At 39.7% G+C, this 14,102-nt stretch overlaps 1 protein-coding gene across 7 annotated transcripts in view; it reads left to right on the top strand.

Moving 5' to 3' along the window:
• rnf103 (ring finger protein 103) overlaps positions 1-14,102 on the top strand; it is a 106,159-nt gene that overhangs the window by 57,243 nt on the left and 34,814 nt on the right. For 5 of the 7 annotated variants that reach the window (XM_041184120.1, XM_041184101.1, XM_041184137.1 and 2 more), the window contains exons 2-4: positions 581-720; positions 3,842-3,957; positions 6,116-8,141. In XM_041184120.1, coding sequence (XP_041040054.1) covers positions 589-720; positions 3,842-3,957; positions 6,116-7,658 — 1,791 coding nt within the window. In that variant the 5' untranslated portion in view covers positions 581-588 and the 3' untranslated portion in view covers positions 7,659-8,141. Of the gene's footprint in view, positions 1-580; positions 721-3,841; positions 3,958-6,115; positions 8,142-14,102 lie in introns of those variants that run through there. The other 2 variants (XM_041184146.1, XM_041184164.1) reach the window with 2 other exon arrangements.

Raw genomic sequence — 14,102 nt, 5'->3', positions numbered from 1 at the left:
AGTCAGTTTCAAGGTTCCAGTAGAATTGAATTTGGTAGAGAGGGAGAGAGATCGGGATACCTGCAAAATGGTGACTGGCAGGGTTACTGCAGCATTCCAGCAATGGCTTGTGTGCATTTTTAAAAACTCAGGCCTTATTTTTAAAGTCCAATATTTCTGGACGTAATTCGGTGTTTTTCCTTCATTATCATGACAAAAGGGAAGTGAATAAATGTCTGAAAAACAAATACAAAAAGGCAGGAAAATTGAATTAACGGTTAGCAATTTCAGAGAGCCTCCCTAGGGATGGTAAATTGAATGGACACCTGTACTGTAGGTTCTGTGATTCTTGTAGGTAGAGGTAATAAATGCCGGGTTCCTCCCTTAGTTTAATTTTTAAAAATAAAATGCATTTATATAGGGCCTTTCATGACCTTGGGACATCCCAAAGTATTTTCTAGCTATAAAAAGTGTCTTTTGAAGTTCATTTTGAATGTTCAGAAAAAGGAACCATATCCTTAGCATATCATTCTACTGTCTTATGCCTTCTAATACACTATGGTATTTCTGAACCTCTTTTTCGGTGCATTTGTCACCACAGGTGATTTGATGGAGGGTGAGCTTTATTCTGCACTCCGGGAGGAGGAAGCATCGGAATCTACCTCCAGCACCAACTTCAGTGGCGAGATGCATTTCTACGAACAAGTGGAAGACACTAAAGATGGGATATGGCTGGTCCAAGTAATTACTTTTTTGTTTTACAAAAAGCCTTTTTGGGGCTTCTGAAAGTTTAAAATGCATGATTGTTTTGTAATCTGATGGCAATATGAGGGGGAAACTAAATTTATCAGGGAGTAGCTATTGCTGTTTTAAGAAATGAAGGAGCCAAAGAAGCTAAGTATCAGCCCAAGGACATCACTGCAGGAGTTCCTCAGGATAGTGTCTAGGCTCAACCACCTTCAGTTGTTTCATCAATGACCTTCCCTCCATCATAAGATCAGAAGAAGGAATGCTCATTGATGATTGCACAATGTTCAGTAACATTCACGGCTCCACTGATACTGAAGCAGCCAATGCTGACATGCAGCAAGATCCAGACAATATTGAGGCTTAGGTTGATAAGTGGCAAGCAGCATTTGCAGCACCTAGGGGCCAGGCAATGGCCAAGTCCTACAGGAGAAAATCTAACCATTTTCTTTCATGCTCAATGGCAATTCCCCCACCATTAACATCCTAGGGTTTACCATTCAAAAAATTATCTGGATCAGCTGTATAAACACTGGCTACAGAGCAGGTCAGGTGCTGTGAATTATGTGGCAAGTAACTTACCACCTGATTCCCCAAAATCTATTCACCATCTAGAAGGCCCAAGTCAAGAATGTGATGCAGTACCCCACTGCCTGCTTAATGCAGCTCCCAACAAGTCATGAAGCTTGATACCATTCAGGGCAAAGCTTGATCAGCAGCCCATCGCCAGTTTAAACAATCATTCCCTTGACTGCTGGCGCACCATGGCAGCAGTGTGTACCATCTACAAGACGCACCGCAGTAACTCGCTGAACCTCCTTTGACAGCATCTTCCAAACCTACAACCTCTACCAGCTAGAACAAGGTAACCAGACTGTGGAAGCACCACCACCTGCAAGTTCCCCATCAATCCTGACCTGAAACTATATTGCCATTCCTTCGTAATCAACTGGACAATATCCTGGAGCTCCCTCTCTAATAGCGTTGTGTTCCATGAAGTTCTGTGGTTCAAGGAGGTGGTTCACCACCACTTTCTCAAGGACAATTAGAGATGCACAACAAATGCTGGCCTAGCCAGCGACGCTCACATCTCGTGCCCAAATTTTAAAACAGTATATGACAGATTTTTTGATTTGAAGTATGTAATGTCACCGTCACATATTGATTAATAACTTAAGGATCTAGTTATCTTTGAGCTTTATCATCCTACACAAGTAAATTATAGAACCATAGAATGGTGAAGCACAGAAGGAGAGTATTAGGCCCGTCGTGTCTGTGCCAGCTTTCTAAAAGAACTACACAGCTTGTCCCACTCCCTTGCCTGTAGCTCTACAAACGTTCTCTCTTCAGATAAATATCCAAATCCCTTTTGAAAATATGATTGAATCTGGTTCTACTGCACTGTCAGGCAGTGCATTCCAGAACCTAAATGTTTGCTGTATAAAAACGTTTCCCTCCTATCACATCTGGCTCTTTTGCCAGTCACCTTAAATCGGTATCTCCTTGCTCTGAACCCTTCCCCCAGTGGGAACAGTTTCTCCCTATTTACTCTCTCCAGACCCCTCATGATTTTGAACACCTTCATCAAATCTCCCCTCAACCTCTTCTCTAAAAGGAACAGCGCCAACTTTGCCAATCTATCTGCATGTGAAGTCGCTCATTTCTGGAACCATTCTTTTAATTCCTTTCTGCGCCCTCTCCATTGTCTTTACATCCTAAAGTGTGGCGCCAGAGTTGAACACGGTGCTCCACTTGAGGCCAAACCAGTATTTTAATAACCCCAGGCCCCTTTGAGCAAAAAGTAAAGTGCCAGAATTAACTGAGGAGAAGGGAGGGGCAGTGCCGTAATGAACTTTGATGCATGGCAGTATCTTTAAATTGATTATGCAGATCAGAGTCTTGAATGTGGGTGAATGTGACTGTTGAGCTGAATTTAGGAGTCATGACTGATCTGCTAAAAATGTGAATTTAACCAGAATACACATCTAGAAATGCATCATCAATTTCACCCTTGTTATTTGCATTTTTCCATTTGCTTGGTGTACTTGTGTTTTAGCCCCATCCATTGAAGGGTATATTGAGCTCCGATTACAAAGCCTATATAAACTACTTTTCACATTGGGTGTGTGGTCAGGGCCATTCTTGAGTTGTCAGTTTTTTTGGAGATTGTGTTCATCTTTTTTTGAAGCTGCTTGCTAGTTTTGTTTAGATTGGTAAATGTGGACCTTTCCACGCCTGGACCTCAGTTACACTTGTGCTCTGGGGGAGGGAGTGGACAAAACAAGGTAACAGTAATTTGGCTGCTACAGTATTCAAAAGTTGTTCCTTAACGGTATGTAACTTTTCATTTTTTAAATTCTTAATGCAGTTGGAGTAGATTTCATCAGTGTAATTTTTTTCCAGAAGTGATTTAATGTAAATGATTGATTTATATAAGGTAAAAAGCCTGAATTTAGACAAACTATAGTCTCCATTCATGTTGCAATCTGCATGTTTACTTTTTTGATAGGAAACAAATAGAGCAGTCCTTTCACATAGGAATTTTGTGATATCTGTCACAGGCAGCATGTTTTGCATTTCCTTTAATGTTTTCAGGGAAGAATAGCAGTCACTTCAAAGAAGTAGGCAAACTAAGGAATAGTTTCAAACAGCACAGAAGGAGGCTATTCGGGCTTGTCATGTCTCTACTGGCCCTCTGAAGGAGCCATTCATCTAATGCCACTCCCTTGCCTTTTCTTTGTAGCCCCGCAATTTTTTTCCTTTTCAGACAATGATTCAATTCTCTTTTGAAAGCCTCAATTCACCCTGCCTCCACCACGTTCTCAAGCAGTTCATTCACTTTGAACATTAGTAAGAAATGCATTACTTTTACCAGATTTGAAATGAAATTTTCTTTTTCGGCACTCCCTGCCACCCCATTGTTCTCTGCCTTTCCAAAATCAGCATGAGAGGAAGTGTCATTGTGGATCATAAACCTGTGAATACATATTCTGTCACTGAGTAATGATATGCCATGTAATTTCTGAATTTGTAAATGGCATTTACAGTCTGGGTTGCAGTTCTGGAATATAGCAATACTACTTGTTTTATTATAACCTTTAAAGTTATTTCACAGGTTGTGGCTAAAGATAAAGATCCTTTATTGTGCAAGGATCAATGGCACAAAATGGTGAAGAAAGTATCCCAGTTTGGTATACGTACAGGAGCTTTCAATTGTTCCAATGACCCCAGGTAAGTTTTATATAGTCTGTTCACCATACAAACCCTTTAGCACCTGTTTGTGTTCTGCCTATTAACAGCAGTTATGTTACAGAACTGTGTCCATTTGTAACAAAAATCCAGTTTTCCTACACTGAATCTGGCCACTTTTCGTGAAAGATTTGGTAACAGCAGATGATTTTGCATTTGAATTACTGCAGTCATATTTGCACAATGACTAAGGCATTCTTTTATAGTGAGGAAGGGAAAGGCTCACAGAGGCTGGGAATACTATAAGCACCTTACTGGTATGTGTAAGAACTCTGAGAGGCCAGCTCTATTGTGACTTAAATGGTGGAAATGACCCTTGCACCACTGGAGGTAGTACTTGTATTTTATCCCTCAGTATCAGCAATACTGAGGCACCCCAGGTGAAATCTTCTCTGACCATAACATTGTTTATTTAACTTCGGAGTTGTCTGCAATCTGTAAAATAAATGGGGTGTTAATTGACTTTGGTTATTTATGTTTCCTACTCACTGATGTGGATGGTTTATAGTGTGTTTTACAGCTATTGTACAGAATTACAGAATAATTTTTTTAAAAATGTAATTGACATGGAAACAACTGCAGGTTGCCAATATATTTAACGGTTCCTTCCAAAAGATTATTTTCATGTGATAGTTTTAGCAGCTCTTTGCTGAGCGCTTGGCTCTTGATCTGTAGCAACACTGAGTGTGAGCATTGGATATTAACATTTCTAAATCATGAGTCATCTAATATGAAATGTGCACTTTAAATTTACAATGAAGGATTTCTTTCAATACTGTGGAGGCCGGTTCCAGTTCCATGGAAACCAAAGCAAGAACGTCACATCTATTTATGCCTCTTTTTCAGTTTAACTAACTTCATTGTCGAGGGTGAACCAGGTCTATGACCATAAGTGACCATACAAAAGCTCAAATGACATCCTGTATGACTGTGACCATAATGTGACCCCCTCCCCTCCCCCATCTCTGCAGTTTTTGATATGGTCAACCAAGACACTTCTTCCGCTGCTTCTCCTCTATTGCCCAACTCTGTGGGGCAGCCCTCGTGATCCTAATCCTTTCCAGCTGCATACAGCTTGCATATCTCCAGCAGTAGTTTCCTTTTCTGCCTTTCAAACATCAACTCCAGAGACCCCAGGAATGTCTCCATGGCCCCCCCCCCCCCGCTCTTACTAATCCAAGATTCAAGGTATGCCCCTAGGTCACATACTGTTTTGACTATTGCCATTCCTTCATCATTGCTGGGTCGAATTTCTGGAACTCCCTAAGGGCATTAGAGAGGGACTGCAGCAGTTCAAGAAAAAAGTTCCATCAGGACTATCTTCTCATGCGCAACTGGCAATGAGCAATAAATGCTGGCTTTGCCAAAAATGACCCTACCCCAAGGAATTATTCTGCTGTTAGTCTTGCTCTTCACTACCTCCTTCAAGCTCACGATAACTTCTGCTGTCAGATTGCCCATGATGAATGTATCAATATTTCATTCAATTGAACATTGGAAAGGCAAGCTGCCATTTTCAACCTTTGCCTAAATTCTGTACCTTGCCACAGATTCCATATCCTTCTGTTCCATTTGCTCGTGCTGAGCCAGATGCAGGAAACCTTGCCATCCTGTTTGACCCAGAGCAGAATTTGAATCCCCAGATCCTATCTGCACCAAGGCTGCTTACCTCTGCCCCTACCTCACTCCTACTGTTAAATCTATTCCCACACTTTTCTGAATGTCTAGACTCAATTTCTTCAATGTCCCCATTGCTGACCTAACATTTTTCACCATCTATAAACTCCAGCTTGTTCAAAATTTACCTGCATCCTGTCTTCACCTATGATTCCTGCTGCATCCAGTTTTATGTTGACTTGGCTGTTCCCCAGTGTACAGCTTTCCATCTAACTACCTCATGCATCACCCAGTGCCATCTCAAATCCCTCGATTTTAAGTCATGCCTTTGATAACTTTCCCTAACTCTTCTAATGCTCAATGTCACCCGTGTGATATTTTCACTGTTCAAGCAGCTACATAGATGCAGTTATCATTCCTAAATTTGAGCTGTATTTACAAATAATTTAGCAGTTGCTATTTCTCTGTAAGATGTGCAAATAATTATAAAATTGATTCACTTTCTCTCTGCATTTTTCTATAGATACTGTAGCAAAAGAGGATGGTTGAAATCCACACTCATAATGTCCATTCCACAGACTAACACTTCAAAAGGGAAAGTGATGCTTAAGGAGTACAGTGGCCGCAGGATTGAAGTTGAGCATATTTTTAAATGGATAAATGCTCATGTGGCATCTCGGATCAAAACTATCCGAAGCACTGACCAGTTAATGGAAGAATGGAACAAAAGTGACCGCTATCTTGTAAAGATGTACTTGTTTGCAAACCTGGACCAACCACCTGCATTCTATTCTGTTCTCAGTGTAAAATTTACAGGCCGTGTGGAATTCATTTTTGTTGATGTTCAGAACTGGAACAATGATAGTCAGATGAAGGAGATTGGTGTACACCAGTTCCCAGCATATATAGTGAAAACTCCTGAAGGAATCTATAAATATGGGAACACTACTGGGGAATTTATATCACATCATGCAATGGACGTATTCCTTCGATCATTGCAGCCTGAAGTAAATGATCTCTTTGTCTTAAGTTTAGTTTTGGTTAACTTAATGGCATGGATGGACTTATTTATAACACAAGGTGCTACAATAAAACGATTTGTGGTGCTTATAAGCACATTAGGAACTTATAACTCCTTATTAATAATGTCCTGGCTACCTATAATTGGATTTCTTCAGTTACCATATTTGGAAAGTTTTTATGAATATAGTTTAAAATTTTTGAGGTATGCCAATACAACCACTTTGGCTTCTTGGGTGCGGGCTGACTGGACTTTCTACTCGTCCCATCCAGCTCTATTTCTCAGCACATACCTGGGTCATGGTTTGCTAATAGATTACTTTGAAAAAAAACGGAGACGTAATAATAATGATGATGAAGTAAATGTTAATAATCTTGAGTGGCTATCAAGTTTGTGGGATTGGTATACAAGCTACCTGTTCCATCCAATTGCTTCATTTCAGCATTACCCTCACACTTTGGATTGGGAGGAAGATCCTGATTTGTTGCTGGAGAGGCTTGCATTCCCAGATCTGTGGCTGCACCCATTGATACCAACAGATTACATAAAGAACTTACCAACATGGCGATTTAAATGTGTTGCAGGGCATTCTGAAGATGAAATAAGTGAAAGTTGCCATGAGACTGATAGTGATTCTGAAAGTGAAAGCCATGACGTAATGTGTAATAAATCAGGGATAAGTGATAATGAAGAGGCAAGTGCGTGCCTGTTGCCTACTGAAGGAAAGGGGCAAACTAATGAAGAAACCAATGCCAGTGAGAAAAACTCTGGCAATATTTCTCAAAGCACACCAAGATTACATGGAACCACAAGTGTCACTGAAGATGATGAGCCAGATTGGTCTACCTGGCCCAATAACATGCTGCGTTGCTCAGAATGTGTGGTGTGCCTGGAAAATTTCAGAAATGGCTGCTTAATAATGGGGCTACCCTGTGGTCATGTGTTCCATCAGCAATGCATTGTGGTCTGGTTGGTTGGAGGACGACACTGCTGCCCTGTGTGCAGATGGGCTTCGTACAAAAAGAAGCATCATTTTGTCAGATAAGAATAATCAGCAGCAATGTTTCCTAGTTGTCTGAAAAGTACTTAAGATCTATTTCAGGCTGTTAAATATCTTAACACTTAATATGTATTGTGATGTTTGTTGTTCATGTTTGTGCTTTTTTGTGGTTTAAACTTAGTTTTATGTAGGTTTTATTTTGAGCTGATCCACAATATAACCGCACTACATTTACTGATGAGTCTAATAAAGTTGCCTTGTTTATTTCTGGATGTTTTTTTAACAGTAACACACTAATTCTTGTTTGTTCTGTTTCGGGATGTTCAACTATTAAAATTGACATCTACCAGAGAACAAAAAAGAAAGACCTACTGATTTGACATACTTTATTAGAAAAAAAATAAATGAATTTACCATTTTATTTGAAAGAATTTTCTTTCTTTACGTAGATCTGGGGACAGCTCATGATGATTTTGAAGTGAAAACCTGCTTATTGTAAAAGGAGTCAATTAAAAAAAATTAATGTGTTATGCGTATCTGTTCATTTTTTAAGCATTTCTCTTTTTAAAGAAGGACTAAGGAAACTGACCAGCACAGTTAATTAATAGTGCAATAATACAATGGATGGTTCCAGCAAACATTTCACACTGAAAATTAGAGAACTAATTGTCAAGATGCTCGCCGTGTGTTTTTGATCCTAATACTATTGGATGGCCCATATACTTAATGTATCTTAATTAGATACTACTGAATTATTTGTATTCATTGCTGATGTGCATTGAAAGATAGATCTGTCTCATTCCAAATGTTTAGTGAAGGCAAAAAATCTATAGTGCAGACAGCACCAAAGTTACAAAGATATAAGAAGTCTATGCAGTTTTAAAGTTTGTACATCAAAAGTGGAATGAAAAATTGAGACTTTAAGCTATAGGAAAGAGTCAGATTTTTACAAATTTAGGATCTATTTGATAGGTTCTTATATTCAGCATCAATGGTAACTCCCATAAGTAGATCCTTTGTACCTCACAATCTGGAGAGAACCTTTACTGCATATTTCGCCAAATCTTACCGTCTCCGCATTGTCGGAGACCAGGTGTACGACGAAAGGTTCACATCAGGACCCCGTGGAAGTCTTGATCCCTAGACTTCCATGGGAATTGCCTGGGATGGATAATTCCCCTGCTCCCCGGGACTCCCTACAAATATCTCCAACTCTGAGCTTGAGTTGAAGACTTGGGAGAGATCCACGGTACTTGCACTTGTTTTTCTCTAAGTTTTTCAGGTAACAACTAACTTCCCAATCATCATCCCTCCACCCCTTCCCCCTCAACCCTACCTGACTACCCACCCTGACTATCGTCCCACGACCCTGCTTGACCAACACCCCAAATGCACCACAAACTGACTCTAACCCCGAATGCTACCCCTGCCCCAACCTGACTAACCACCTTAACCCCCCCACCCAAGGGGGGTTTGTCTTGTGCTGATCTCTGCACATCTCACGTGGATTCCTGCACTGAGTGAGTACTCCAGGATGCTACGTCGGAAGTCGGGCCCTTTTAAATGTAAACAGGTAAGTGTGTAGGTTTCTGACACAGTCGTTCTGACACTATTTGGAAGATTTGGACCATGATCTAGTTAAACAGTTGTATTGATGAAATCTCATGTATCGGATACAGTGATGTTGCAAATGCTCCCATCTTTCAGAAGGTGAAATTGCGCCCTGGGGCAGTAGTATTCACTAGAAAAATAGCAAGGGCCAATTAGGACATTGGAAAGTTTTAATCAGATCCCAGGTAGAATTTTAAAAATACTGATGGATGCATTGCAATTCATTTCTTCATAAAACGCTGATTATAGAATATGAACAAATTAGTAACTGCACATGATGCCAAATGCACAGTTACTAATCTGTTTAATAACAACAACTCTCAGTAACTTATTTCTACTTAACTCCTTCTTACCAACAATCTTCCCCACCCCACCCCTCTGCTGATCGTTGCCTTTTCGTCACTCACTGCGAGAGTTCCGGAGGCGGCAAGCGGGAAAATCAGCAAGCTGGATAGGACGAGTGATAGGCGTCATGGGTTGCAGGAAAGATAAGTGAATGTGTAGTGAATACCAGGTAACTGGGCTAGTTATAAACCAATAAACTGATTTGTTCTTAACGTGGAATGTAAACAATGGTGTTTTCACAATTTCTATCATTCTTGTAACATCAACATAATGAACATTGTCCTTCGATAAATGCCTTATTCTGCCAGTTGACATTGCTCCAACAAATGGCATTATCTCTGAAAGGTGAGGCTCGACTATCTCTGTTTTAGGCTCAAACCTTTTCCAGGGAGAGGAAGCCAAAAATTAGACTCCTGATGTAATTTATATGGATTTCCAGAAGACATTCCCTGTTCCCTGTAAGAGACTTAGCTAAAATTAAAGGTCATGGAATTGAAGGCAAATTGATCTGGTTCAGGGTTTTGTTAGGCAGTAAAAGACAAGAGTAGGGATAATATGTAGTTGAATTGGTGGGAGGGTCTAAAATAAGAATATAACCTTAAAATCACAGTCAAGCCATTCAGGAGAGAAATTAGGGAACACTTCTTCACATAAAGGATGATCGAGGTGTGGAACTCTCAGAAAATGCAGTTGATACTAGCTCAATTAATTTTAAATCAGATTGTATTTTTTGTTAATCGAGTATGTTGAGGAAAATGGAGCCAGGGGAATTGATGATCTCATTGAATGGTGGTACATGCTCGATGGGCTGAATGGTCTTTGGTTTCTGTGATTTCTTAATCAACTCTTATTCAAGAATTGGCTTGTCAAGCTGTCAATTAAGCCTGCCACCTCAAACAATAAACCTCTCTTTCATCCCTTTTCTCTGCCAGCCTGACTTGGTGCTATACAACTACATTGTCCAAAACACTGCTGCCTGTATACTTATCAAGGCCTATTCACACACGACTTCTGCTTGTTGACTTGTATTGACTCCTGGTCTGATAATGTCTCAATTTTAAAATTATTCTTATTCAAATACCTCCCAGAGCCTCAGACCTCCCTATGCCTGTAATCTCCTGCAGCCCCAAAGGCCTCCAAGATATCTTTGCTTTTCCAATTCTGGCCTTGTGCACGTCCCTGATTTTAATCACTGCATCATTGGTGGCTGTCCTTTCATTTGCTTGAGGCTGTAAACTCTAAAATTCCCATCTTAAACATCTCTGCTGCCATACCTCTCTCTCCTCTACGGCACTCCTTAAAACTTACATCTTACAGCTTTTGGTCATCTTTCTTAATATTGTCTACCTCATCAAATGTTTTTGTTAATGCACATATGAAGCACTTTGGAATGTTTTACTACATTAAAGATACTATATTAAATGCAAATTATTTAACTGAGCCATCTGCTAGCACCTGATTGAACACCAATCTAACATTACTGATGCAAAGCTGTTTGGAATGTGCTAATGACCTTACCTGTGTTTTCTTCAAAGTTGATATGAATAAGAGTTTGTTTCTTGTTCGCTTCCATCAACCATCTGTATCAACTTTTGACAGATCTGCCCTGGTCCTAATTGAATCTGACTAACCTATTATAAAAAGAAGCTGGACAAGTTCATGAGAGAAAGGGACAAAAGAAAGCAACACCTTTTAGGATAAATGTGATCTGATATTCCAACTTAATTCTAAGATGATAAATTGTTTTAAAAGGAATGCAATAATTAGAAGGTGAGCTATTTGATCTAAGATGGAGAGAGTTGACTTCAGGCACTACTTTAAAAATATTTGTATTTTTACTTGTATGTCTACATTAATACTTATATCCATCATTTAAATGTCTAAATACTCTTTTAATCATTTATTAAGACTATTTAATACTGTCCACAAATGACAGCAGATGATGGTATTAACTGTGGGGATATTTCCATGTGTGGGCACTGGTGCTCTAACATCAACTGCTTTGGACCTTGGTGAATTGAAATAAAATCCCAAGCTTCCAATGCTCCAATCTTTTTCTCGCATCTTTTTTAAAGCAAAAAGTCACTCAAATTGCCCCCTGAAGAGACTTGTACAGCATACTATATTGTTTGTATCTAATTCTCTTTCCTATGATAATAATGGGAATCCTGGAAAAGAGGCTAATGACAAAATGAACACTTACTAATGGTAACCTAAAACTTGATTAGGGTGGTAGAATATAGTTTATTCATTTTTTAAAAAACTTTGCTTTAATTTATCCATGTGGATATTTCAAACTATTTCAGAATTATATATCAACCAATTTTCTTATTGTAACTTTTATTCTTCCCATATTATAATTATACCCATGAAGTAATGTATTTATGATTCATTCCCAAATATCTGTCTGACTGGTTTTCCTTCATCATAAAACAAAGTTCATCGTACCACTCTGTTGAATATTATCTGATTATATTAGACTAGAACAGATTTCGAGATTCTTTGTGGCATTAAGCATCATGGCCAAGTGGCTATGTAACATCCAGGTGGGGTAATGAACTGCAAAGTCTGGGGAAAAGCCCTAGTTAAAAGTTAAATTGAATGCGTCAATGGCCACAGTGACGTGGGGATGGGAATAGCCAAATTCCTGTTCTTGATTACTGCCCATGACTCCTGTTGCAAAGTATGCAGATATGAACATCCATTTCTCCAAGTCTTTTTGTCCTTGTAGTCAATGAGTCAAATGGCAAGTCCTCGCGTGCTCCTAGTTAGCAACCTAAAGCTAAAAAAAGCAAAAGATTTGAACTAAAATACATTTAATAGTGGAGTAAATTTAAAGTATCAGCCACTAATAAAATAGTCACTGAATACTGAACTAATACTTGACATAAAATACAGCAGCTAAATATCAGAATCGAGTCAAGCTTTTCAGTGATGTTGCTCAGTCAAGAGAGAATACGTGACTTGCTCCTAAGCTTTTACCATCCCCAGCTGCAAGGAAATGAGGGAGTGGAATCTGTTGTGACACCAGTTTACAATGAAACAGGTTTGCTGTGAAATATTTTTGAGAAACCTAAATGAAGGACCAAGGCCTGGCACCAAAGTAAAAAAGAATAGATAAGGCAATAGGATAGCAATTAGGTGATGCTAATAACCTTAGCTTAAAAATCTTGAAGATTGAAGAATGAGAAAATTAAGGAGTTTCACATTTGAGGTCCTATGTGCAAAGTAAATAGGTAGGAGAATGTAATTGAGTTTTAATTTGGCTACAGAGAGAAGGAAGGGTGTGTAAACTCTATTTGAAGTTTAGGAGCAAGAGGAAGAATAAGCAAAGCACAGTAGTTGTAAAATAGTCCAAAAGAAAGATGTTGGAGTGTGGAGTCGCTTCTTGGGGGTCTAGCCTTGTATACTGTCCAGGAATGTAAATAAGGTGTTGGAGCTTCCCTGGAAATTAGCTTTATAGAGAAATGAGAGTCAAATGCCACAAAAGGAGCAACCGAGTTTCTTGAAGGCTGCTTGAACAACAGAAAAACTCATGGGAATTCCATTTGCGCTGTAAAGGAGATAGGACCTGATTATCAATGAAGAACAAGGTTTAGATCTATCAAATATGATAATAGATATTTGTTAATTGAACTTGAAAAACATCAAAAAAATTGTCCTCTGAAGCAATATGTTTTTTAGTTTTAAGATGCAATAATTCAACTATTACCCCGAAAGCGGGTATAATGATGACCATGAAACCATTGTCGATTGTTGTAAAAACCCATCTGGTTCATTTATGTCCTTTAGGAAAGGAAATCTGTCAGACCCAGCAATGTGGTTGACTCTTAAATACCCTCTGAATTGGCCTAGCAAGCCACTCAGTTGTAACAAACCGCTACAAAGTCACAAAAAATGAAACCAGACAGACCACCCGGCATCGACCTAGGCACTGGAAACAATAACAGCAATCTCAGCCCTGTCGACGCTGCAAAATCCCCTTACGAGCATCTGGAGGCCAATACCAAAAGTGGGAGAACTGTCTTACAGACTAGTCAACAGCTTGATATAGTCATCCTCACAGAATCATGCCTCACAGATAATAATGTCCCAGGCACCACCATCACCATCCCTGAGTATGTCTTGTCCCACTGGCAGGGCAGACCCAGTAGAGGTGGTGGCACAGTGGTATACAGTTGGGAGGGAGTTGCCCTGGGAGTCCTCAACATCGACTCCTGACCCAATTAAGTCTCATGGCATCAGGTCAAACATGGGCAAGGAAACCTCCTGTTGATTACCACGTACCGCCCTCCCTCAACTGATGAAGCTGGAGGAAGAACTGAGGGTGGCAAGGGTTCAGTATGTACTCTTGGCAGGTGACTTCAATGTCCATCACCAAAAGTGGCTCAGTAGCACTAATGCTGACCAAGCTGGCCGAGTCTGAAAGGACATAGCTGCTAGACTGGGTCTGCTGCAGCTGGTGAGGGAGTCATTAAGAAGGAAAAATATACTTGGCCTCATCCTTACCAACCTACCTGCTGCAGATGCACC

This window comes from Carcharodon carcharias, chromosome 1 (assembly GCF_017639515.1).
Source record: "Carcharodon carcharias isolate sCarCar2 chromosome 1, sCarCar2.pri, whole genome shotgun sequence".
Taxonomy (NCBI): Eukaryota; Metazoa; Chordata; class Chondrichthyes; order Lamniformes; family Lamnidae; genus Carcharodon; species Carcharodon carcharias.
This window is presented reverse-complemented; position numbering and strand designations above follow the sequence as displayed.